This window comes from Festucalex cinctus, chromosome 8 (assembly GCF_051991245.1).
Source record: "Festucalex cinctus isolate MCC-2025b chromosome 8, RoL_Fcin_1.0, whole genome shotgun sequence".
Classification (NCBI taxonomy): Eukaryota; Metazoa; Chordata; class Actinopteri; order Syngnathiformes; family Syngnathidae; genus Festucalex; species Festucalex cinctus.
In genome coordinates, this window is record NC_135418.1 from 30295728 (window position 1) to 30321174 (window position 25447).

The 25447-nt window shown below is 43.0% G+C and overlaps 3 protein-coding genes across 7 annotated transcripts in view; 2 read left to right on the forward strand and 1 right to left on the reverse strand.

Annotated features, from left to right (window-relative positions):
- cenpp (centromere protein P) overlaps window positions 1–15803 on the forward strand; it is a 63999-nt gene extending 48196 nt beyond the window's left edge. Inside the window, exons 7-9 of the mRNA XM_077529000.1 lie at window positions 14879–14958; window positions 15055–15146; window positions 15216–15803. Coding sequence (XP_077385126.1) covers window positions 14879–14958; window positions 15055–15146; window positions 15216–15343 — 300 coding nt within the window. The 3' untranslated portion in view covers window positions 15344–15803. The remainder of the gene's footprint in view (window positions 1–14878; window positions 14959–15054; window positions 15147–15215) is intronic.
- Window positions 1492–14700, reverse strand: ecm2 (extracellular matrix protein 2, female organ and adipocyte specific). Of its 4 annotated transcripts, none has more exons than XM_077528996.1 (13): window positions 14457–14700; window positions 12899–13691; window positions 9238–9414; window positions 7997–8155; window positions 5940–6155; window positions 4882–5511; window positions 4327–4442; window positions 4109–4244; window positions 3855–4012; window positions 3481–3620; window positions 2728–2840; window positions 1886–2099; window positions 1492–1797 (listed from the first exon to the last, which is right to left on the reverse strand). In XM_077528996.1, the coding sequence occupies exons 3-13, from the start codon at window positions 9359–9361 to the stop codon at window positions 1638–1640; spliced, it is 2166 nt and encodes a 721-aa protein (XP_077385122.1). In that variant the 5' UTR covers window positions 9362–9414; window positions 12899–13691; window positions 14457–14700; the 3' UTR covers window positions 1492–1637. The 4 variants fall into 4 exon arrangements, with proteins under 4 accessions (XP_077385122.1, XP_077385121.1, XP_077385120.1 ...); XM_077528995.1 differs by having other exon boundaries at window positions 9238–9363; window positions 12899–13174; window positions 14457–14699; XM_077528994.1 differs by having other exon boundaries at window positions 9238–9363; window positions 14457–14699.
- A 229-nt stretch (window positions 15804–16032) lies between the features above and the next one.
- Window positions 16033–24336, forward strand: rbbp5 (retinoblastoma binding protein 5). 2 transcript variants are annotated; one of them, XM_077528616.1, is made up of 14 exons: window positions 16033–16226; window positions 16950–16975; window positions 17072–17244; window positions 17811–17951; window positions 18030–18192; window positions 18288–18397; window positions 18679–18798; window positions 18886–19039; window positions 19128–19199; window positions 19592–19709; window positions 20407–20476; window positions 20571–20809; window positions 21917–22174; window positions 24046–24336. In XM_077528616.1, the coding sequence occupies exons 1-14, from the start codon at window positions 16208–16210 to the stop codon at window positions 24096–24098; spliced, it is 1716 nt and encodes a 571-aa protein (XP_077384742.1). In that variant the 5' UTR covers window positions 16033–16207; the 3' UTR covers window positions 24099–24336. The 2 variants fall into 2 exon arrangements, with proteins under 2 accessions (XP_077384742.1, XP_077384743.1); XM_077528617.1 differs by having other exon boundaries at window positions 16039–16226; window positions 21917–21994.
- Window positions 24337–25447: the final 1111 nt, after the last annotated feature.

The following is a 25447-nucleotide window of genomic DNA, read 5'->3' on the forward strand; positions in this document are numbered from 1 at the left end:
GAGTTCTCAAGCTAATACTCAATGTTCAAGCTAATGTTCAAGCTAATGCTATCGAATTCGAGTTAAGCTAATGCTATTGAGTTTCAAGCTAATGTTCAAGCTAATACTCAATGTTCAAGCTAATGTTCAAGCTAATGCTATCGAATTCGAGTTAAGCTAATGCTATTGAGTTTCAAGCTAATGTTCAAGCTAATGCTCAATGTTCAAGCTAATGTTCAAGCTAATGCTATCGAGTTTGAGTTAAGCTAATGCTATCGAGTTTCAAGCTAATGCTATCGAGTTTGAGTTAAGCTTATCGCTTTCTCAAGCTAATGTTCAAGCTAATGCTGTCGAGCTATCGAGTGCAAGTGAGAACAATGCAAGTCAATGACACAATGTTGAATGTATTTATTGCAAAATATTTGAATTTCACACAGACTCGTTGTTGCACCAATACCGGACTGCATCGTCTATATGAGATTTTATACTGTCCTCAAATAATAAACAACAAATTGTTTGGTGTCCTAATACGTTTACAGTACTAAATAAAAACATCAATAGTGTGTAAAACATGTTCAATGTTTTGTTTTCAATTTTTCTCAAATGTTCAAAAATGTTAATGTTTTTTGTTTCATCAAAAGTATTCTAATTCGTATCCTTATAGATTATTTTTTAAATAGATGTTTGAAGTTTTTGTCGTGGTTCTGTTTCAGTACCGTATCGAGGTATTTTATGCAGGTGTAGTATGGAAACCAAAATGTTGATATCGTGAAGACTTTAAACTGTCAGCAACAAAATCCACTGCGATCCCCTCTCAACAGCGTACGAAGACCCTTTCAAACTGTCGCATCCAAGACTGACGCATTTGTCACCGTTGAGTGTGAATGGCACCGTCACGGAATGGTGAAGTCCAAGTCAGTTGGAGGCGTTATTGAGGCGGTAGAAGCTGTGTGAAAACAGGAAGACAAAAACAAAACAGAACCGGTACCTGGTGGTTGTGTGAAAGGGGCTACGAACCTGGGTTGGTTTCTTGCTACCCAACTTGAGTCCATTTGAATGGGACTTTGCTTTCTCGTTTGGTCGGGTGTAAACTTTTTATAATTTGCAGGAAAACTGGAGTTTGCATTTTTTGTTTGACGCAAAACTTTTGTGTCCCCCTTTGTCGCAGTTCATTCGGTCCACTGTTAATGGTGGCTCGATGGAAAAATTTGAGCTTGGTGCTGCTCGTTTGGTGGGCTTTAAATTTGGTTTATTTCACACAAAGTTTGTTCCAAATTTGCAGCCAGCATTTGTGTTATATGGTAGCTTCTTTCGCAAAAATTTTGGAGCAGCCTGTGGGAGTCTCCTGCTTCGCTGGTTCTGGTGAAAGCTGCGAGAACCATATTAAGCAGGCTGGTAACAAAAAGCAACTTCCCACCCCCGTCCGTCCCTGCTTTCACACAGCCAGCCACCATTCCGCTTCTGATACTTTTTTCCCCGGCAAGCTAAAACTTGACCCACTTTGAACACGGTGTCGGTACCTTTCACGCAGGCGGGCAACACGGCGACAAAGGCGGGCTTTGATGGTGCAGCGTGAAAGGGGCAACGGTCATCCAATCGTGAGCCGAAATGTGAAGGTCTTAAAGTGGTCGCTGTTTTTTGAACGGCGTTTTGCCTGGTTATTTCTTTTGCGGTTTTAAGAGCACGCCGGCCGCCGAGCGCAGGCACGAGAAGGCCGAGGGCGAAACTTTGCCGATCTGGTTGTTCTCCAGCCGAACCGCCACCAAGGTGGATTCCTCGCCGCGCTCCGGGTCGCAGAAGCCCTCGTCCGGGATGCTCCTGGGAAAATCGGTTTTGGGGCGGGGTTTCAAGATAGGGACAAGGGAGGGGGAGGGGTCACGACCCCCGGACGCCGAGTGGTCCTTACCTGATGTTGTTGTTGTTGAGTCTGAGGAAGTGCAAGTTGGTCATCTGGTTGATGCCGGACGGAACGTGGAGCAGCTGGTTGTGGTCCAGACACAACTCCACCATGGAGTGGTAGCACCCGAAGAAGGACTCGGGTTCCACCGACTCCCCGTCCAGATTGTTGTACGACAGGTACAGGTACTCCAGTCCGGGATCCATGTGGGCGAACACGAAGCCTGGAGTTCATTCGGGACAGTTTTTTGTGTGTTTTTTTTGTCATCCATTCGGAGGTCAGCGTGGTGGATTAGACAATTGTCCAACGAGTTTACAGTGGTGGGCAATCTGGGTCCTCGAGGGCCGAAGTCCTGCAGGTTTTGCAGGTTTCCCTCTTCCAACACAAGCTGTTACCAATCGACGGGATTGTTAACGGTCTTACGCAGAGCTTGCTGATGAGCAGATCGTACATCAGCTGTGTCGGATAAGGGCAACATCCAAAACCTGCAGGACTAAGGCCCTCGAGGGCCCAGACTGCCCATCCCTGTAAATAGTACGTTTGGGTTTTGCCTGGGTTGGGCTCGGTAAGGTTCCAAATGAACCACAATAAGCACCTTTGAAAGTGTGTCGCATCATCTGACATCAGCCAATAGAAAAGCACCAAAAGATGATGTCACTTCACGCCCATCGAGTTTTTTTTTCAATATTGCACACAAGTCATACACATTTAAAACAAAACAACAACAAAAACTAAGCATTTATTAAACAGCAAAAACGAATCAAAACTAACAAAAGCACCCTGCCAACTAATTAAAAGTAAGTCAATTTGGAAAAACCCAAACTGAAAAATTCGATGTGTTGCCCACCCACCGGGAATCCTCTCGATGCGATTGGCCACCAGCACCAGGTGAACCAGCGACTTGGGCAGGAAGGACGGCACCAGGTGCAGCCGGTTGTGCGAAAGGTCCATGGACTCCAGACTCCTGCGGGGGAAAAAAAAAAAAAAAAAAAAAAAAAAAGGCTGAAGAAGGACGGAGAAACCTTTTTTTTTTCTTTTTTTTTTTTACTTCGCGTCGGCATCGCGTGGAATTTACAGAGCGCTCAGACCGGCCAAAAAGTAAGAAGTCGGCCGTCAATCACACGTCGTCCAAACCAAAGAATGGAAATATTAGCCGGCTTGATGGCAATTCCTCGTGACTCGGCCCGACCACTTGATGTTCTCGCTGTGTTTTAGCGTAGCGACCGTTAGCGTGCGAGCAGTCTGGACATCTCATCAGGCTCGAGCACCTGTCCAGTAAAGGCATCACATATGCTAACGGTTAGCATGTTAGCCACTGTCGTGTGAATTTTGGCAGTGTACCGTCGTACTTTCTGTACTCAAAATGCTATTTTGACAGTTAGCAATATAGCATTTAGGTCCATTCTTGTGTGGCTGTTAGCATCCTAACTGTTAGCATTGCTAACGTTTGATCCATCCCTGTATGAAGTATGAAAGCATGTTGGACTTGGCGAGACTCCACCCTGATTTTGCTTTTTGCGTACGCAACGGAATGTCGGTGCGGTCTACGCGATGCCCGCCTAGCGACTGTTAGCATGGTTAGCATTCTGCGCGTGCGGCCAGACCTGTGGTGGATCCAGGCCAGCGGCGCGATCCTGGTCTCCTCCAGCCTGTTGTGGCGGAGGGAAAGCACGTTGAGGTTTTGGCTGTGGTTGAAGACGCCCGCTGGGATTTCTTCGATCAGGTTGTTCTCCAGGTACAACTCCTGAACGGGAAAAAGTTTCCACATTTCTTTCACTGGCTTTTCATTTGCTGCGCGATTCTTTCGCTTTGAATGGGGGAAAAGACCGCAAGCAAGTGGTCTCGCTTTGACACTTTTGTCCCATTTTGGGTGGCGTCAGTCGAGTTTAGTTGGCAGATCTCGCTTGCGGTTTTTTTCCACTGTGACATAAATCTCCCAAAAAGTTTTGAGATGAGCCGTCCGGTTAAGAAGGCGTACCAGGAGCGAGACGGGGAGGCCTTGGGGGACGGTTCGGAAGTGGTTGCGTCCCAGTCTCAGGTAGGACAGCTGGCCGAGGGGCGCCAAGGCCTCGGGGTCCACGTTGGCCTCGCTCAGAAGGTTGCCCTCCAGCTCCAGAATCACCAAAACCGGCAAACCTGCAAACACGCTTTTGTTGAATTTCTACAGAAGAAATCGTGGTGGTACCGATGCGAATTTTGCTCATTTGTCGGTTGAGTCGGACGCGGGGTCACCTCGGAACGCGTTTGCGTGGATCTTCTGCAGTCGATTCTCGTTGATTTTCAACTCCTGCAGGCTGGCCGGGAGGTTGGCGGGAACCACTTCCAGAAGGTTCCCGTCCAAGTAGAGACGCCGCAGCGTCTTCAGATTCTGGCACGCACGCACGCGTTTATACATATTGATTAGATTTCATCGCCGAATGGTCGCGTGGTCGCGTGGTGACGAGTCTCACTTTCAAGGCTGAATGATGGAACCCGGCGGACGTGAGTTTGTTCTTCTTCAAGTTGATCCATTCCAGGTTGGGGAGGCCGTTGAAGGCCTCCGCCGGGATGCTGCAGATGTTGTTGCCTACCAAAACAAAACAAAACAAACACTCCAATTACGATATAAAACAAACAATTAACAACTTTGCTTACGATATATTTTCACACTCCAGTCCAGATAACAAGCACAATTCATTTCCAACATCGTCCACTTTACTCCGATTACAATACGATAAGATCCGATTCGTTCCAATTACGATCAATTAGATAACAGTTTACAAATCGATGCAATTTGATCAAATTGAGATTCCAGTCACTCCTACTACTTAAATTTGTTGAGATTCGATATGCGGCAATTCCGATTTTCGATAAGTCTATATGATTCCAAATTAAGGTTTGAAGTTAATTCATCATTTCCACAACTACTGAAGCCATCAACTGTTTTTGTCAATGAGAAAATGTTTCCCCTTTGTACCATCGGCGAACGTGAAAGTCTCGATGATCTCGCCGACGCGTCCACTCACCCTCCAGGCTGAGCGACTTGAGTTGCGGCATGAGGAGAGGCGGGAAGGAGGTCAGCTGGGCGTCGTCGCACGTCAGCGCGTCGGCGGCGAGCTCGCAGCCGGGAGGAAGAGCTCCTCCCCTCGCCGACGCCTCCTTCCTGTCCTCCTCTTCCTCCGCGGCAGCGGGAGGTCCTGGGACGGGAGCCGGGAGGAGGAGGCCCGCTTCCTCGGGTTCCTCCTCGGGTAGCATTTGGAAGACGTCTCCTCTCAACCACACCTCCTCCTCTCGCACCATTTCCTCTCTCAGGTTTCTCTCTCTCTCCCACGCTTCTTTCTCCTCCTTCCTTCTGCTCTCCTCTTCCGTTTTCCTCCTCTTCTCCTCTTCCTCCGTCTTCCTCCTCTCCTCCTCTTGCTCCTCCCTCCTCCTCCTCTCCTCCTGCTCCTTCCTCTCCTTCCTCTTCCTCTTCTTGGCCTCCTCCCGCGTCCTCCGTCGCTCCTCCTCTTCCTCCTCCTGCCGCCAGAGGATGCGCTGGATTTCCTGGGTGTCGATGACGGAGTGGCGGTCGTCACGGTTACGCGGCGCTGGGGAGTCGCCGGAATGTTCGAGGCTCGGGTCGGCTTCTGGGTTGGAGGGGGGCGGGGACGGACGATCTCGGGGGCGGGAAAAAGTGGCGGGAAAGGGAAGGAGGTTTTGGGCGGGAAAAAGTGGAGGACATTTACAAAATGTTCATTTTTATTCCCAGGAATTCAAAAGACACATTTTAGGTGAGCACAGATTTAAATAGATCTTTTATTGGCCATCACATTTTTTAAAAGGAAGGCCAATAAATTATTGCCGATTATTGATTAAAATAGCCTACAATTATCGGCCAATTTCTTCATTATCCGATTTAGCTATATGACATCAAATTGGACGATAATATGCCGATAATTATCGGCCAGTTTCTTAATGATCTGATTTATCTGCATGACGTGAAATTGGTGGATAATTACCGATACTTTTTGTCGAGCGATATTATCGTGCATCGCTGGTTTCCAGTGTTCCTTCATTGATTGCTTGTCGCGCGTTGCGTTCGTACCTGCGTCCGCGCAGACGGGGCAGCACTCCATGGCGGCGGCGGCGGGCGGGAGCGGGGGTCGGCAGGGGGCGGGGTCGCCGTCGGCGGGGGCGGGACAGGCCAGCTGGTCGCAGACCACGCGTCCGTCGGCGCAGAGACACGTGACGCAGGGCGCCGGCGACCACACGGCCCGGTTGAACATGGTCATGCCACGGAACACGCACTGGCCACGCTTGCCTGCACGCACGCACGCACGCAAGTCGGAGTTGGAATCGGCCGTCCGACGAGGCGGCCATTTTGTCGGATAGCGCCCCCTGCTGTCCACTGAAATTGAGGCGAGTGTCCTCGGGCTCGTGACCAAAACCAGCAGGGGGCGGTGCAGGAAAAAATTCGTCTGCTTAATTGTTATTCCACAAACACACGATTAATCGGAATACCGCATCTCGACTAGCGGGGGAAACATAGAAGATATTATTTCAATTACAAACAATACTTTTGCCTTACAAGTTTTTTTTTTATTTATTTATTAGACAAAATGCTCTCAAGTTTTGAAATCAGTGAATAATCGTTAGAGATCGACCAATAAGTTTTTTGTTTGTTTGTTTGTTTGTTTTCAGAACCAACACCAATTATTAGTAATCAACAGGGCCGATAACCGATATTTGGAGCCGATATTCATTTTCAGTAAAAATGGAAAAATGTAATTAAGTTCATTAAAATATAAAAATCAATTCTGTACTTTTGTTTATTGGACAACTTTTCACATTTACGTTTTTTTTTTTTTTTTTTTTTTTTTTTAATTCTAACAAACGTTCAGGAAGCTCCCACAATTAATTATAGCTCAGGTAATAATTCCATGATAAACTACAATAAAACTAATCATAAAATAATAATAATAATTATTATTATTATTATTATATAAATAAATAATGAATACATACAAAATGTAAATAAATATATGTAAAAAATATCAATAAAAAAAAAATAATAATAAATATATATATGTGTGTGTGTATATCTCCTCCCTGCGCTCAAGTGCACCTTTCAGCAGCAAATGTGTGCGCGTGGGTGTCGCTGAGTCAGCTGGCGGAGCGACAAGTGATCGTTTGTGGCTGTTTTAAGTGCGGCCCGTCTGTCATTGATGCTGCTAATCTTGCACTTGTTGGCGCCGTTGTTGCATGCAAAGCACAACGCGCGAGCTTTATTTAGGAGACTTTTCTCTCGTCATTGTCCTGACGCCGTTCGGCCATCTGCGCTCGCCAACCGCCACTCACAACATAGCTCGGAAGCGCCATTTTCCTTCCTACTCGCAAGCTAGCTAGTTAACTAGCTCATCACACTCAAATCCAGCTATGCTAGCTTGTCAACGGCTAATAAACATAAGTAGCTTTTTCCTTCTACTCAGAAGCTAGCTAGCGAACTAGCTCATCACACTCAATTTCAGCTATGCCAGCTTGTCGACTGCTAATAAACGTAAGCAGCATGTTCCACTCACAAGCTAGCTTGCTAACTAGCTCATCACACTTAAATACAGCTATACGAGCTTGTCAAATGGCTAATAACATAAGCAGCATTTTCTTTCCATTCAGAAGCTAACTAGCTAGCTAACTAGCACATCACACTCAAATCCAGCTATGCTAGCTTGTCGACAGCTAATAAATGTAAGCGGCATTTGGCTTCCACTCGCAAGCTAGCTAGCTAACTAGATCATAATACTCAATTTCAGCTATCCTAGCTTGTCAACGACTAATAAAAGTAAAAAAGTAAACGGCATTTTCCTTCCACTCACAAACTAGGTAGCTAACTAGCTCATCGCACTCTAGTCTAGCTATGCTAGCTTGTCGACGGCTCATAAACTTAAGCAGCATGTTCCTTCCGCTCACAAGATAGCGACGTGCTAACGGGCTGAACACACTCAAATCCAGCTTTGTTAGCTTGTCGACAGCTAATAAAGATAAGCAGCTTTTTCCTTCTACTCAGAAGCTAGCTCGCGAACTAGCTCATCACACTCGGATCCAGCTAAGCTAGCTTGCTGAGGGCTAATAAACGTAAGCGGCGTTTTCCGGTCTGCGGCTGACCTGGTAGAACGTTGTAGCTGGAATGTTGCTCCGGTATGTCCCGGTAGGACTCCAGCAAGACCACGTTCCCTCGGACCCGCTCCGCCGGAACGCCGGGACGGCGTGGAACGTGTCGGCTCCGAAGGGGTTTCGCACGCCCCCATCTGACTCCGGCCTGACCTGCAAAACGCAGCAACCGCAACAGGCAAATGCCAAAAAGTTCATAACCTTGTTTTGGCTTTGATAGGCTTCTTGTGGTTCTTGTGGTGTTCCTCACTGCAGGCTGACACCCCCGTTATCATCGGCCTCTTTCACACAGAGATCACGCATCATTGGTGCAATTGATCTGGCGGTACCTTTCAAACGGAACCCAGCCAAACGGGGCATTTCACCACGTAACATATTTGTCTGATGGCAACAATCGCTTTCAACGTAACAGGCCGGATCCTGGAATTGCAAACTCCCCTTTCACACGGACTCTTTTACGGCCTCCCAAGTTGGGGAGATGCCAGCTCACCAAGAAGTTCGTGCCTGCACCTGAAACACTGGAACAGCCTTTGACGCACAAGTTTGTGTCAGGTTTTGAGATACCTTTTCACGCTGACTCTCATACGACCTCTGAAGGCAAAAACGATTCCATCAAAAGACTCTCAAATGCGACCTCCAAACTGCCGGATCACCAAGAAGGGAGTTGCAGGATACCCTTTCACACAGACTCCGATAATACACGGGAATTATCGGGGACGTGATTGTCAGGCTTTCACGCTGATTCTGGTCGTACTTGTGAAGGCGAGAAATAGCCAAGTTGTGTTCATTCAATCCTTCAATGTCTTTCACATCAAACAGGAAATAGCCGTCTTAAGAAATGAAGCAATTTCACACCTTTTGCTACTTGGTAGCTTCTCTGTGTGAAAGGCACCAATTTGGATTAAGAAGCCAAAGTCGACTTGCTGATTTCCTGACTTGTGAATGTGTGTGAAAGGCTATTGTGCAAGTCGCTTCTGGGCAACCGGTCACTTTTCGTAGGTAGTCTGAGTGTCTGCGTGAAAGGTCACTTCTCACACTCGAAAAGCGATTTTGCCACCAGACAAGTTGAGCGTGTCCAGCGTTTGGACTGCGTGAAAGGGTGCGTGAAATAGCAGAAAACAGGAGTGAGAAGTTGAACTGACAATTATTTCTCCCTTTCACGTTCTTTCCATACCTCATACTTCCTTTCATACCTTTTTTTTTTTCGTCTTCTTCTCTGTGTGAAAGTCGCTTACCCGGCCCGTCCCTTTTCCTCTTGATCCGTCGCATGAGGCCGTCCGGCCTGCTGCCGTTTTGTCCGTCCGTCAGGGTGAAAAGCAGAAGCAGCCAAAGAGCCGCCAGCAGCAGCCTCGTCCTCATACCTTAACACACACGCGCACGCACACTTCTGGAACCTCACCGGCAAAATCGTTCTTTTCCCGTCAAACAACAAAAGACACACAGGAATTTTTTTTTTTTTTACCTGCAGCACCTTGGAGACAACACGCACGTCTGCGCTGCTACTGGCCCTCGGATGTGCGTGCGTGCGTGCGTGTAATTGGTAGTGTGCGGTCCTGTCATTATTAAAGGCACACCTGATAGTTTGGTGGGACTCGTCCAACGATCCCTTCCTGTGTGCTGCTGATCATTTGCTTTGAGTTGGACATTTTCATGCTCCTTTTAACTCAATGACTGGCGGCCATTTTGACTGAAGCAACCCCCTTCGCTCCCGGCTGTTTTACTGGATTTGGCTATCAAAACTTGGAACCTACCAAAAGACAGATTCGAGTCTCTTCTTTTATCAGACTAAAAAAAGTCATTTCTATCTGTTTCCGTTTTGCAGCAGTTAGCATTCGAATATAGCTAAGTTTCACCATTATTCAAAATTCCTGGTGAAAACACGGGCAAAAAGCTTGTTGCAACATGGCCCTGGTTGATCTCTTATACTCTGCTGCCACCTGCTGGCCAGTTTCTGTATAAACTACCATTGCTTTAAGCCACCTCTTCAGGTGAGAGGCTGCATCAAAGTCTTCTGAATGCTCTGAGTCTAGCATAAAAAAAACAACAACATATAAATACGTTTTTTTGGGGAGTGCAGGACAAAGTATTAAAACCAATTCGACCAGTTCCTAAGAGATTGCTACTACATTTCAGGTCTGTAGATATGATACTAAAATGAGAATAGAGCGGTAGGGATGTCTATCAAAAAAAAAAAAGTCTCAAGAAGCCACGCCCAAAAAGAGACAGGAAGTCGGCCATTTTGGTTGGAAGTGGACATTTTGGAATCAGGTTCTCTATTTTTCGCCACCATTAAAAAATAATAATCAAATATTTAGCCCTTGAAGCCAGCTTGACCTCGTAACGTGACATTTTGGTGGGCAGCTTTATCATGAGTAAACCCACAAAAAAAAAAAAGCTCAAGACAACAATGACCAAAGAGACACAGGAAGTCGGCCATTTTGGTTCTAAGCGGACATTTTCGTCACGGTGGCCTTTTTTTTTTTTTTTGAAAAAGTTATCCCCCAAAGCCAATTTGACTTAGCAAGAAAATTTGATACGTCAGTTTCTCATGAGAAGACCCACAAAAATGAATAACGGACTGAAAAGATATTTTCTTTTGAACATTTGCATCAGTCCTTCAATAACAAACATTTTTTAGTGGATTGCAACTAACTTTATAGCGTCGACAGATTGGTGACACGAGTCATCGAAATAGATTCGGTCATTCGTTTCCCGAACCGCTCATCCTTGAAATAGATGAGTGCAAAAAAAAAATACAAAATGTCACATCAGTGGTTGAGAGAATTGAGTCCCTTTTGATAGCAGGCCGCATTTTTCCTTCACCGCTTAACCGCAGCTCCGATTCATTGTGACAATAAAAAGTTGCTTCTGCTGCCCCCGTGTGGACACTTCAAAAAAAAAAGTCACATGTGATGAAACCTGTCAAAGGGTTAATTATTCTTCATGGAATCAAGTCGTCGAGTGAGCGAGCGTCGAATGCGTCAAGCCTCGCTCGTCCTCAGACAGAAGAAAGACGAGGGAGGGGAGACGTGGAAAATCCTTTTTTTTTTTTTTTTTTTTTTGTAAGATCCTGGATGAGCAGGCTCACATGGAGCTCCAACGCAGGATAAAAATAACTCGCTGTTGGTGCGCGCGCGTGTTAATGAAAGCCAGACAAATGTCAGCTGTTCTCATTTTGTGCATTTTTTTTTAACAACACTTCCCATTGGAAAAAACATCCACTAAAGGAAAAAAATCATTATTAATTCGCCCTTAGGTGAGGACATTTTATTCCACCATGTCAAACTACATGACTCATTCATTTGATTAAAAAGGACATTTGTAGACCTTCAACACTGATTAGAAAACTTGTTTTTTTCCAATGTTTTTTTTTTTCCCCCCAAAGTGAATTTAGTCATCAAACTTGACTGCCACGCAGTTACAAAAACTCCAGATTTGCACAATTTGTGCTTGAAATTTGGGAGCAATCGAGCGAACTATTGAAAAATACTAAACGGTCCACATGGAACCACAATGGCAGACTTCCTGTTTCTTTTCAGGCATAGTTTTTTGAGAATTTTTGTTTGTTGACTTGTTGTTGCTTCCCAAAATTTCTTGTTGCAAAAGTTTGCTGGTTTTCTGAGACAAACTGAAAGCACAATAACAACAAACAAAACAAGTTTACCTGCCTAAACTTCCTGTGTCTTTTTTTTTTTTCAGACATGGCTTCTTGAGACTTTTTTGTGGGTCTACTCATCATCAGACATGTCTACCAAACTTCCTGTTGATAACATTTATTTATGCTGAGGAAACGAAACAATAGAATGAGTTTCTTTGCCAAAAATTTTGAATCGAAAAGGTAGACTTCCTGTCAAAATTTGGGTGCCTTCTTAAGACTTTTTTTGTGGGTTTGTTCATGATAGACAGGTTTAACAAATTTCATCTTGCTAAGGCTTTAGGGGTTAAAAACAAAATCAATTTCAAGAGTTTCCTTGCCAAAATGGCTGCTTTGAACCAAAATAGTGAACTTCTTGTGTGTTTTTGAGCATGTGGCATCTTGAGACTTTTTTTGTGGGTCTGCTCATGATGGACATGTCTACCAAATTTCCTGTTGATATAGAATAGATGAGCTTTTTTGCCAAAAATGTTGACTCCAAATGGTAGACTTCCTGTCAAAGTTTGGGTGCCTTCTTAAAACTTTTTTTTTTTTGTGGGTCTGTTCATGATGGGTCTAACAAATTTTATCTTGCTAAGACTTTGGGGCTTGAAAAAAAACTCAAACCATTTCAAGAGTTTCCTTGCCAAAATGGCTGCTTCGAACCAAAATAGTGGACTTCCTGTGTGTTTTTGAGCATACGGCATCTTGAGACTTTTTTGTGGGTCTGCTCATGATGGACAAAATTCATGTTGATAAAATTAACTGGCTTCAGTGGCTTTTTTTTCCCCCCCAATACTGTTGAAGAAACAAAACAACTCCAAGGAGTTTCTTTGCCAACTTTTTGAACCACTTTGAACCAAAATGGCAAACTGACTTCCTGTGCCTTTTTGGGTGGCTCCTTGAGACTTTTTTTTTTTGGTAGTTCTGCTCCTGATAGCCATGTCTACCAAATATCAACTTGCTACTCAAAGTGTCTTCGGGGGCGGAGCTGCGGTCTGCCGGCTGCAAGTGAGGCGTGCTGGCGTCCATTTTGAACGCCGGCTTGAGTTGACCAAATATGGTCGTTTTCCCCAACTAAAAGGGGGGGAAATGTTACATAAACGCTGACGACGGACGACGACACTTCCGACAAGCAAACCGCCGCTTTGACGACTGCAATGTCAGACAAATTCAGCATCACCAAAACAACAAGACAAGTGCACTGAGCGTGTGGGCGGGGCTAATGACAGACAGACACAGAGACAGGAAGTGGACCTTACCAGCACTTTGGAGGCCAAATTCTTCCTCCTCCTCCTCCTCCTCCTCTTGTGGAAGCTTCTGGAGAGATGTGTGTGGTTGTGTGCGTTCAGAAAAGTTTGCGTGAGTGTCGCAGTCGTGATTGCGTAGCGAGTGAGCGAGTGTCGTGCCACAGCATTAGGGCGAGCGAAAAGAGAGAGAGGAAGAGAGAGAGCGCTCTGTGCGTGTCAGAGGGGAGCGTCACTGGGGTCTGGGAGGAGGTCAGAGTTCACGAGGAGGCCAAATAGGATACACCAATGCTGGAAAACATCAAAAGAAAGAAAGAAAAAAAACAAAACGGCAACTAACTTTTACTGTCACCAGTTGTGTTCCAACAGCCAATCAAAGGACAAAGTAAAATGATGACGTCATCAATAATGTAGTTGCACGGCAACACGTGGAGGTCGAAATCTGATTGGATGAGAAAAATTATTGAACATTCTTTTATTAAACACAACACAAAGTCACATTTGAGTTTTGTTAGTAAATGCATGTAACGCATATGTGGCTTTTTGTTTTGTTCCCCCACCCCCTTTCTGGGACTTTTTTGTGTGCGTGTGCATCAGTGTATAAATAGGAATTTTAAAACTCTTATTGTGAAAGTACGAGCTTCCTGTTTGGAACGTAAACACAAATAAACGTTGCTCAACACGTTCTTCCTCTAGTACTACTACTTCTCTTTTCTTCTTCTTCTGGTTCTTGTGTTGTTCTGATGGACTTCCCAAATGTTGTCATAAACGTAAAAGTGCCGAGTCAGCTTTGATCTCGCGTTTCAAGCTTGGGAAAAAAAAGAAAAAAAGAAAAAAAGTTTAAGAGAAGAGAATAAGCTTCTTGATTGTCTCTCAAACTGGCTTGTCACGCCCCCTGCTGGTGACTTGCAACACACACACAAACACGCTCCATGCAGGACAGAAAATATTACTCACACTTTTCAGCCTTTTCTATTGAAGCGTATTGCATTCACTTGGGGGGGGAAAAATCATGTTTTTCTGACTATTTTCTTTTTTTGGGGCTTTGTTTTTTTTTTTTGAGGTTTTTTTTTCCTGTTTTTCTGAATATTTTTTTTCTGCCATGAAAAAAATATTCCGAAAAACAGAAAAAGAAATTACTCCGAAAAACAGCTCCAAAATATTTTCGAATTGCTCCTAGAAAAACAAACATCCTTAGGTTATCAAGTAAATAGCCCATGAGTGAATATTCCTATTTTTTTTTATTACAGTAATATTGCATCCATCCATCCATTGTCTTAACCGCTTGCAGTAATACAGAATATTCATTCAAATTAATCTGATTTTATATTTAAAAATTGTGATGTGCAGTGTTTGTACCCAATTACAAATGTGTCACTTTTCTACAATAATTTACATATAATACTAGATGAACGAGGGGGCTGGCCAAGAGAAAGTTAACATCTATAAATAAACGCCCGAGGCTAGCGAGTTGGCTAGCAAAACAAATTAACAAACTTGCTAAAAAAATAATAATAATAATAATAAAATGGGAGTTTCACCTCCAACTATCCATCACCAACGAGTCCCTTACCTTTCTCCTTTGACGATTTTTCACTTTTAGTTCTGTTTTTCCGCGCCGCTGAGGTAGCTTCTTTTTGATGACATTCCGGTGTCTGTTTTATTTAGTAAGACTCCCTAACGGAAGGGTTAGCTGGGTAGCTGTCAATCATTTTCACACAGTGACGTTACTGACGCAGCGTCACAAACTGTCACAAAAACAACATCACAGTTTATTTTATTTATGTCCTATGTTTTTTTTTTTTTTTTTTTTTTTACCAAAATGGGATGTAATAAACAAATAGAGACAGAATAAAGACAGGACATTTGAATCATCTTCAGGTAAGACTACACATAGCGCTTGGGGGCCCCCTGGTGGCTTGGAGGCTCGAGGCAGCCACCTACTTCGCCTTTTGTGTACGTGTATGTAATTATTGTGTGTATTTTTGTTTGTAGGCCAAATATGGTCGTGTGGCGTGTGTTCCCGACGGTTGCAATTGGTCGTTGCTGACTCTTCATCATCCTGATCTTCCAGGGTAACAAAACAAACACACAAAAAAACATTTGAATGGACTCGTCCTTGTTTTTTGCGCCACATTGAAACATAATTTCCCCCTGTTTTTCAACGCCAGCTGCACATTTGTGGTGCGCTGGACCGTGGACGTGTCCAAGGAAGGCGAGGTCACCGCCAAACTGGACCTGCTCACAAAGATCCCAGACAGAGGTGAGATGCAGGAAGAAACGCATTTGATTCATTATTTACCTCAACGGGAATACATTTGTGTCCCAACAGCTTTGCGGCTGTTCCCGTCTCGGGCTATAGGTGGCGCCGGCGAGGCCTTCCACAGCCTGTTGAGGCTGCTGGGGCCCGAAGCTGCCTTGGAGGAGGTCATCCGAGCGGTGGGACTCATTACTGATTAAATCAGTGCATCATGATGGGAATGCCATCAAGCTGTGAAGAACCGACCCAAAAAAGCAAAACAAATTGTTGTCATATTTTTTTTATTATTATTATTAAGGAATGTAGACCTCTATAATATTGTATTTTTATAAATATTATTGAAATCAATAGTGGGATTTTAAGAATGATTAGTTCACCACTAGATGGCGCTAAATATTACAGAGTGTCTCCTTAAAATTGAATGAAATATGGATTCATGAATTATTTTTTATCTTAGAAATCAACAGTAAAAGAATAATAAAAAAGTTGAAGCAAGGATTTGTTGTTTGTAAGTTGGAGCTTGTTTTGGGGGTTTTTTGCACTCATTTTCTTTTTCATTGCTGAGCTTCCTTGTAGAAGCAAGTTATAAACACGGCTGAAAACTTGAATGAAAGAGTCGTTAAAATAAATTGGCTATGAATAAATCATAAAATATCAAAATGTGTTGACTTGTTATGGTTGTTCGCCAGTCGCCCTGCGTGGATGTATTTTGTTCTGGCATATTCCTCGGTCGCATTGTTTTGGGTCCTTTGTGGTTTCTCCAGTAGCATCGAGACGTATAATAAAATACAATACGAATACAAATTTGAGGATATATTAATTATGATAAATTATATGATATCGTGAGTTTTAGAATAAAAAGAGAGAACTCTGGACACAATCTCGCTATTAATCACCATTGTGATTTTACTTGATTCAGGCATATTCTCGGTCGCACTGTTTGGGGTCCTTGCTGCAGGCTCGGCGGGTGGAAACAACTGAAGTGAAAATACGATCAAAAATTCAAGGCAATATATATTAAGAATCAAGTTCTTGGATATCGCTGGACCTTCGTTCGGCCCACAATGAATCTTGAGCTGCTCGGTAAGTAAAGAAAACTCTTGCTTGCTTACGTCTTACCTCAAAATTGCGACGTGTTTGTTGTTGTTAGCATTGTTAGCTAGCCGCGCTCGTAAAAAATGGCGTTAAATTGCCGCAGTTTATTATACTTTTATGATATGCTTACTGAAATAACACGCGTGTTTGACAAGTATTTTAAATGTTATGTTTTAGAATGTAAACTTGGCGTGCATGGTAATCAATTTTAGTATATAGTGTATATGTGAAACCTGAACGCACAGGGGTTTTTTTTGTATTTGTTTAATATCAGTCAAATGCATTCATTTAAGATTCCCGTATTTTACTTCTCCTTATGCACCATTAAAAAAAGTTTAAGTGAGAAAATAAAAATGGACGCTTGCTTTGTTTCTATAAATCGTTGTGTACTTATTTTTACGTGTAAATTTTACATTGCAACCACCTTCTTTGTTTAGTCTCTATTTAGTGCCTTTTTATTTTAATGTCTGTAATTGCTTTCAAATTGCAGCGTGCGGTAGAAAGAACTGCTCTTTCCCTCACATTATAAATAAACTAGTGAATATAAAGTACATCGTCAAACTGATGTTTGTTTTTTGTACAACACTTTGTATACAGCAACGCCTGTTCTTAAAGCGCCTTTTAAATAAAGTTGAGTTGAGTTGATAGTTTGCTCTTTGGAATCATGTTGAGAATGATTGCTTTGCTTCCTTATTTTTCTTTCTCCCCTAGAATCTTTTGGGCAGAACTATCCTGAGGTAAAGCAAAAATGCACGGACAACGGACATGGAAAAATGCACGCGGGTGGTTCTTAACCACAGTGTGTCTCCCGTTTTGTTTGCATTTTTGGTCAGGAGGCGGATGGAACGCTGGACTGCATCAGCATGGCTCTCACCTGCACCTTCAACCGCTGGGGGACCCTCCTGGCGGTGGGCTGCAACGACGGCCGCATCGTCATCTGGGACTTCCTGACGCGCGGCATCGCCAAAATCATCAGCGCGCACATACACCCCGTCTGCTCCTTATGGTGAGACGCGCAAACCGCACGCTCGTCTCCGTCCGGTTACCGCTGTGCCGACATTGCGAAAGTCGTAAGCCTGCAGCACAGCAAGCGACCCGGCCAAATAAAACGGATGACACGTAAAAAGCAAGCAACGACAATGGCGAAGTAAAGGTGATGATGACTACCGGAATTATTGAGATATTGGTCAGGTCATAAATACACAATCATCTATGATAAAACTACTTGAGACATAAACTGATGTGTTTTGCGTTATAGCGAGGTAACACCGTATTAACTACAAATGTCACCATACTTGCGTAGGCGTGTTGATAATCTATCAGGAGACAAAGTATCATGATATCGCGATTATATCGAAATATGGTCACACTACACTAGTGTGTAGCATGTCATACTGTACATGACAGACAGCCATGATGTTAAATGGTTAAATATTTCATGTGAATTTATTTACTTCTGTGTTTACATTCATGTTTTACCACTTGATCTGTCAAGAAAACGACAACAAATATTTTTCTGTGGATTTTGATGCACGTTAATATTGAGCAAAAAAAAACAAAAACTCCTCATAGTTGGAGTCGAGACGGCCACAAGCTGGTGAGCGCGTCCACGGACAACATCGTGTCGCAATGGGACGTGCTGACGGGCGACTGCGACCAGCGCTTCCGCTTCCCCTCGCCCATCCTCAAGCTGCAGTGCCACCCCAGAGACATGTGAGTCTCGACCGCAACAGACGCCCGCGTCCGTCGAACGCCGCACTTTGCTCACGTTGCTGAACGTGCCATCCATAGGGACAAAGTTCTGGTGTGTCCCATGAAGTCGGCGCCGGTGCTGCTCACCCTGTCCGACTCCAAACACGTGGTCCTGCCCGTGGACGACGACTCGGACCTGAACGTGGTGGCGGCCTTCGACAGGCGGGGAGAGTACATCTACACCGGAAACGCCAAAGGAAAGGTCAGACAGCCGGACGGACGGACGCGTGGCTCGCTTTTCTTTTCTTTTGTTTGGCCGGTGACGCGTGTTGATGACGAAACGCTTGCGTGGTGCAGATTCTGGTGTTGAACACCGACACGCAGGACCTGGTGGCGTCGTTCCGAGTCACCACCGGCACCAGCAACACCACCGCCATCAAGTCCATTGAATTTGCACGCAAGGGCAGGTGAGAGCACGCTACCAAACCTGTGCTGTGATATTGATTGATTGATTGATTTTTGAAATCGTTTCACTATTCACTATTTCCCAAAAAAAATGTATCAATATTATTAATTTAAAGATAAAGTATATTTGGACGAAAAAAAATGTTGAAAAATATATAAAAATTTGTATGGTCTTGAAACTATTTTCTAAAAATGATTTTATCTGGTTCAATTTTTTTATTAAAAAAAAGAAGCAATGTAAATTAGGATGACGTTTTCCTTTTGAACTCGTCCGTCTTTGCAGTTGCTTCCTGATCAACACGGCGGACCGCATCATCCGGGTTTACGACGGCAGGGAGATCCTGACCTGCGGCCGCGACGGCGAGCCGGAACCCATGCAGAAGCTCCAAGACCTGGTCAACAGGTGCCTGCTCAACTCAAGCTGAAGCTGAAGCTGACACCAAGCCAGCCGCCTTTTTGACTGTGTCTTTCCGTTCCGACGTCCGTCCAGGACCCCGTGGAAGCGCTGCTGCTTCTCCGGCGACGGCGAGTACATCGTGGCCGGCTCGGCCCGCCAGCACGCCCTGTACATCTGGGAGAAGAGCATCGGCAACCTGGTCAAGATCCTGCACGGCACCCGGGGGGAGCTGCTGCTGGACGTGGCCGTGAGGATCTCGCCCATCCGCCGGCCGGCCGGCGTCGCCGTCGTGCTCGTTGCGCTCGCGTGACCCTTCCTCTTCTCCTCATGTCCAGTGGCATCCCGTGCGCCCCATCATCGCATCCATCTCCAGCGGAGTGGTGTCCATCTGGGCCCAAAACCAAGTGGTTAGTAGCGGGCCGGAACATTCCCAGATTTTTCCACATTCATCATCTGATTCATTCATTCAAAAAAAAAAAAAGTATATCCTGAATCAAATAACATCAGTTTTGATACATATATATATATAAAAACATGGTAATCCACCATTATCTTTGCAAAATGTAGCTGATAATTTATACGAGAGACGATGAACAATGCTTTTTAAATTGAATCAAGTTCAGACTCATCAGAGCGCCATCTATTGGATATATGGCGCAAGTGTATCGTTATGATTCACTCCCATCACGTGAAGAGCATTTCAATTTGGTCAGGTCTAGTTAGTAGGAATACAAAGTAGGTAATAATCCAAAACTGTGACGCTGTTTTTCAATGCCAAACTGCTGCTTTTCATCGGCAGGAAAACTGGAGCGCTTTTGCGCCGGACTTCAAAGAGCTGGACGAGAACGTGGAGTACGAGGAACGAGAGTCCGAGTTTGACATTGAGGACGAGGACAAGAGTGAACCCGAGCAGACGGGTACGTTTTGGGGGTTTTTGGAGGGGGGGGGGGGGGGAGAGACCTGCTAAATAACCTTTACATCAAGTTTGAAAGCTCGTTGTAAACTTCCGATTGCTTTCAAGTCAAGTTAATGATGCGATTTCCGATTACTGGCATTTGTTTGTCTGGATTCTGCTTAGTTTAAATGGATCAACTTAACTCTCACATTCCTCCAGAAACTCGACAGGAGGAGAAGTTGTAAAAGGCCAAACTTATATTGCAGCAACCTTACCCTTATTCTCACTTAAAAAAAAAAAAAAATCTATATAAAATATAATATAATTACTAGGGCTGCTCAATTATGGAAAAAATAATAACCATGATTATTATTTTGTTCAAATGATTGTTGAAACATTAATTATGCAAGTTCCTTTTGGATGAAACAAAATGTATTAGTTATTTTAAAAAATAATAATCAAAAGTAAGTATTAATAATCATTTTTTTACAATTATGCTGATTTTGTAATTGTGGAGTGTAATAATTGAAATTTTATTTCAAAAAAAAAAGTAGGATTTGTATTTCATGATGTGAGAGCTTTTCGTTCCAAAATGAGGCCGAGGTTGTCGTCCTTCAATTTTCCTGCCAGTGACGCCCGTTGCCATATTTGATCATATTTGCACGCGCGCCGTCATGGCAGCATGTTTACGTGCGTGGTTGTCACTGGCGACGTGGCAGGTGCGGACGCGGCCGAGGACGAGGAGGTGGACGTCACCACGGTGGACCCCATCGTGGCCTTTTGCAGCAGGTGAGGAGGACGGCGGCGGCGGCGGCGGCGGCGACGCGCTCGTGCAGACCTCCCGCCATTTTGAACCTTCATCACGTCCTCCGTTTGTGGGCAGCGATGAAGAGCTGGAGGACTACAAGGCTCTGTTGTACCTTCCCATCGCGCCTGAGGTGGAGGACCCCGAGGAGAACCCCTTCGGACCCCCGCCGGACGCCACGCCGCAGACGGGGGCCGGCGAGGAGACGCAGGCGGGCGGCGACAAGAAGCAGCGGCCGCCGTCGTCGTCCGACGGAGCCCCCGCCAAGAAGAAGGCGCGCACTACCAACATCGAACTGCAGGGGGTGCCGGTTGACGGTAAGAAGTTTGAACTGAGCTCGTTTGGATTTTTGAGTTTTGTTTTTGAAATGGACTTAGTTTGAATTAGTTTTCAGGGTGTTTCTCTTCGTTTTTATTAGTTTGGGTTATTGAATAAATGCTGAGTTCTAGTTTAGTTTGTTAGTTTCAGTATTGGTTTTAGTTTTCTTTTTTTAATGTATTTCTTGTGCACAATATTCAAAAATCAGCATGGGAGCGACATCATCTTTTGGTGCTTTTCTATTGGCTGCTGCTAGATAACGTCGCTTCTGTGTGACACACTTTCAAATGTTCTTATTCCGGTTAATATTAAAATAAATCTGCTTAAATATCACATATAAAATCATCCCCAAAGGCTCATGCAAATTAATTAATGCTATCATTTGTGCTATCATTAGAGTTCGTTTTGTAAACATAAAATGTAATTTCAGTTAGTTTTTTTGAGAACCTAAATTTTCTTGAATTTTAATTTAGTTGTTTTTTTTTTGAATGTGTATGACTTGTGTGCAATATTTAAAAAAAAAAAAAAACATGCAAGTGACATCTTTTGGTGCTTTTCTGTGTGACACACTTTCAAATGTCCTTAATTTAAAAAAATAATAATAATTAAACTAAAACTTTTATTAAATGTATTACTTATTTATTAAATGTATTTCATTATTATTTATTTATTAAATGTATTTAATAAGCCCCTTTTTGAGTTATCTTGGGTGCGGGGATGTTTCCAAAGTAAGGCATGTTTTAAGTGGCTAACTAGTGAACATGGTGAGTTTACTTTATTTATTAAATATTTGAATTAAATGTATCTAATTTAAATATTACATTTGTTTATTTTATTTTAATTTTATTGAGATGGGCTCCAGCCTTGTGAGGAACAAGCGGCTCAGAAAATGGATGGATGGATAAATAACTAAAACTAATAAAAATGAGCGAACCATCCTGAAAACTAATTCAAACTAATTACATTTCAAAAACAACACTAAATTTTAAAAAAAAAATCCTCAAAAAGAAATCCAAACAAAATGAAAAATAACCAAATGCTAACTCTAAACAGCAGCGCCATTTCAAGTCGAGTGGCAATGAAAGTGGCGATTGTTTCTTTTGCAGAGGTGCACCCCCTGCTGGGCGTGAAGGGCGACAGCAAGTCGAAGAAGAAGGCGGCGGGCCGGCCCAAAGGCTCCAAAGGTAAAGACAAAGACTTCCCCTTCAGGCCCAAGCCCTACAGGGGGGGCGAGCGGCCGCCCTTCGCCATGGAGGTCCTGGGCGGCTCTGGCCCAGGAGGCGGAGTCGGAGGCGGAGCTGGCGGCGGTGGCGGAGTAGGAGTAGGAGGGATGAAGGGCAGGGCAGAGGGGGGCCTGGCCTCAGGTAAGCGTGTCATTGCCCCCTGATGCTGACAGGGGGCGCCGTGCTGGTCCTTCTGCTCCACTAAAAGCTCGGCTGATTGACGGCTGCGTCTGTGCTGCTTCTCCTTCACCCGGCCCAAAACCAAAACCACAACAACAACAACAACACGATGTCGTCGGCTCTCCGAAGCAGTCCTTCGCAAACGTGCGCTCCAAAAACAAAATCATTTCATATTTCAAAATGGAAACACTCGCCGTACGTAGGAGACTTCAGCACACGCCGACAAAATTGTCGGTGTCCATGTTGATGAAGGAAAAACTCGCAATGGTCAAACGGAAGGATCATTTAAAAAAATTCAAATATCAATAATTATTTCTAAAAAATGAATGACACAAGTGTGGCTAAAAACAATATTACGCTAATTTGTAGAAAAATGTTACTTTTCACTGCTTTTATTTATTTTATTTTTGGAAAATATGAATTTATTCTAGTGAGATTATAGTTTTTTGTCCTGACAATACGTCTTTGCTAAAAAAAAAAAAAGTTTTTTTTTTTTTTTTTTAACATCTCAAAATATACTTCATCTTTCCTTGTTAAACTTTGACTTTATTATCATAATAGTACACATTTCATCTTGGAAAAAATATGTCTTTATTCTCATATAATTATGGCTTTTTATCCTGATAAAATACATCTTTGTTCTGTAAAGATCACTTTTTTTTTTCTCTTGGAAAAATGCAACTTCAATCTCAACTTTTTTTTTTTTCTCTAAAAAAAATATGGATGAGTTATTGTGAAATTTTGTCCAAAATATGACATTTTTAAAATTCCTTTTAATTACAAAATAATAACTGTGTTTAATTGCAGTTAGTATAATGTACAAATGTTTCCCCTTTCAGGGGTTCTTGGACCTAAATAAGTTTGAGAAGAATCTGAGACACTGGCCGCTTGATTAGGTACACCGTTCCGGGCCATGCTGTTCCACTCCGATCCTGTAGGTGGCGGTAATGCAAGTCACAAACACCGCATTCTCCAGCTGCTAAATCCGGTGGCTTCCGTTTGGTCCCAATGCAAGCAGACCGCAACCAAATAAAATCCTCACTTCTGCACAAAAACTTTGAAGGATTTTTGCTGTCGTAATTTGCAAAAGTTGGCACACCCCATCATTCCAGGGTGTACCTAATGAAGTGTCCAGTGATTGTAATGACCCTCGTCATCCCAAGTCAGTGTTGTACCTGCATCATGTGTCCAGATTGTGCTTTTTTTATGACTTTCTAAAAAAACAACAACAACAAAAAAAATCCTCAACAACACAAATTGATGTTAAATGATGATTGGCTGCTCCCGTTTCCCGCTTGGCCCCTCCTGCTCCCGTTCCCGCTCCCGCCTCGCTCCTTTGGCCTTGTTTAGGTGTGCTGCACACTTCCTGTCCTTTTTTTGTCCTCTGCAGTAGACTAACTCCACCTTTTAACTCATTCACTCCCAGAATATTGTGTTCCTTTTCTATCAAAACATGGAGCCTCCCAAAAGAAAGATTAAAGTCTCTTCTTTCATCAGGGGAAAAAAAAAAGTATATTTGTATGTATCTGTTTTGCAGCAATTAGCATTTGAATATAGGTAAGTTTCCTGGTGAAAACACTGACAAAAAGAGCTTGCTGCAACATGGCCATGGCTGATCTCTTATACTCTGCTGACAACATGCCAGAAACTGAAAATACAGTTTTCTGTATGCTCTTGCATAAAAAAAAAAAAGTCTGAACACGTTTTTGGGAGGGAAGGATAAAATATTTAAAAACGATTTTACACGTTTTTGGGATTGAATGAGTTAATTTATTTTTTCTTGCACGTTTGGCAAGCTGCCGCCTAACGAGTCACGTTTTCGTCCGTTGCAGGGACGCTGGTGACTCAGACATACAAGCAACACGACATCGGCGGCATCGACTGAAGCGACGGGACAAAAAAAAAAAAAAAAGACACGCAAAAAAAATGCTGCTGTCGTGTACAGAACTGCGAGCGAGCGAGAAAATGCGCTCTTTCTTTTTTCCAACTCTTGTCACAAACGCGTCGGACCCAACAACAGTCGACGTCACATGTCCTCTGGACGCTTTCGTCTTGTATAGAATTGTGTCATTGTTGCGTGCGCGCTTGTTTTTATACAGATTAATAAAACATTTTTCAATCAATCGCAAATTCATCTGTTCCGTTTGGCAAACTTGATTGTGAACAAGCCGCTGTCACAAGTTTACGAATGGATGGAAATGCCACTTTATGAATTCAATTGTAAGAACAATTTAACACGACAGTCGGCAGGGGCTAGTTACTAATATTCATTTCGTCAACAAAAATTCAACAAAAATAATTTTGTCAACACACATTTTTCACCGGACTAAAACTCTTCATTAATAAACAACTGGGACTATATCAGTATGTATTTTCGTCGACTAATCGAGACGCGACGAAAATGTACTTCAGAAAAACTAGGGATGTAAACGATAAGCACGATATCGTGATATTAATACTTGCGTAATATCACGGTATTAAAAGTAGCACATCTGTTGAAGAAGTCAGGTTGGTTTCCATTTCAATAAAAAAAATAGTTATTTAATAATACTATTTTAATAAAAATTAATGTAATAAATTGAATTCAAATATTTAATAATGTAAACTCACTATGTTCACTAGTTAGCCTTACTTTGGAATCATCCCCGCACCCAAGGTAACAGGTAAAAGAGGGCTTATTTATTAAATACATTTAATAATAAATAAATCATTAAATTCAATAAATTTTTCATACATTTAATAAGTTTTAGTTTAATAAAAAAAATGAAATGATTATTATTTAATATTTCAATAATTTAATAGTTATTTAATAAAAATGCTTTTTAGTTTATTTTTAGTTAGTCTCAGTATTAGAGATGTAACGATGACGGCAATATCGTCATGTCGTGATATTAAAACTGCCACAATATATCGTCGTCACGATATTAAAAGCAGCATATCTGTTTAAAAAAAAAAATCCGGTTGATTTCCATTTGTGCGAGAATGATTGTCCTGACTAAAAGATTTTGTTGACTCAAACTAGAAGAATAAAATGACATTTTCTTGGACTAAAATGAAGACTAAAATGCTCGACTTCTAGTCGATTCAAAGCTGACAAAGTAAAAACAGGATGAGGTTGATTAACGATAATACAAACTAAAAGGCATAACTGAGACTAAATTTAAAAATGGCGGTTAAAATTAACACTACTCGTTACCAGTTTGAAGGTATGAAAAATCCGTTTCAAACCCACGA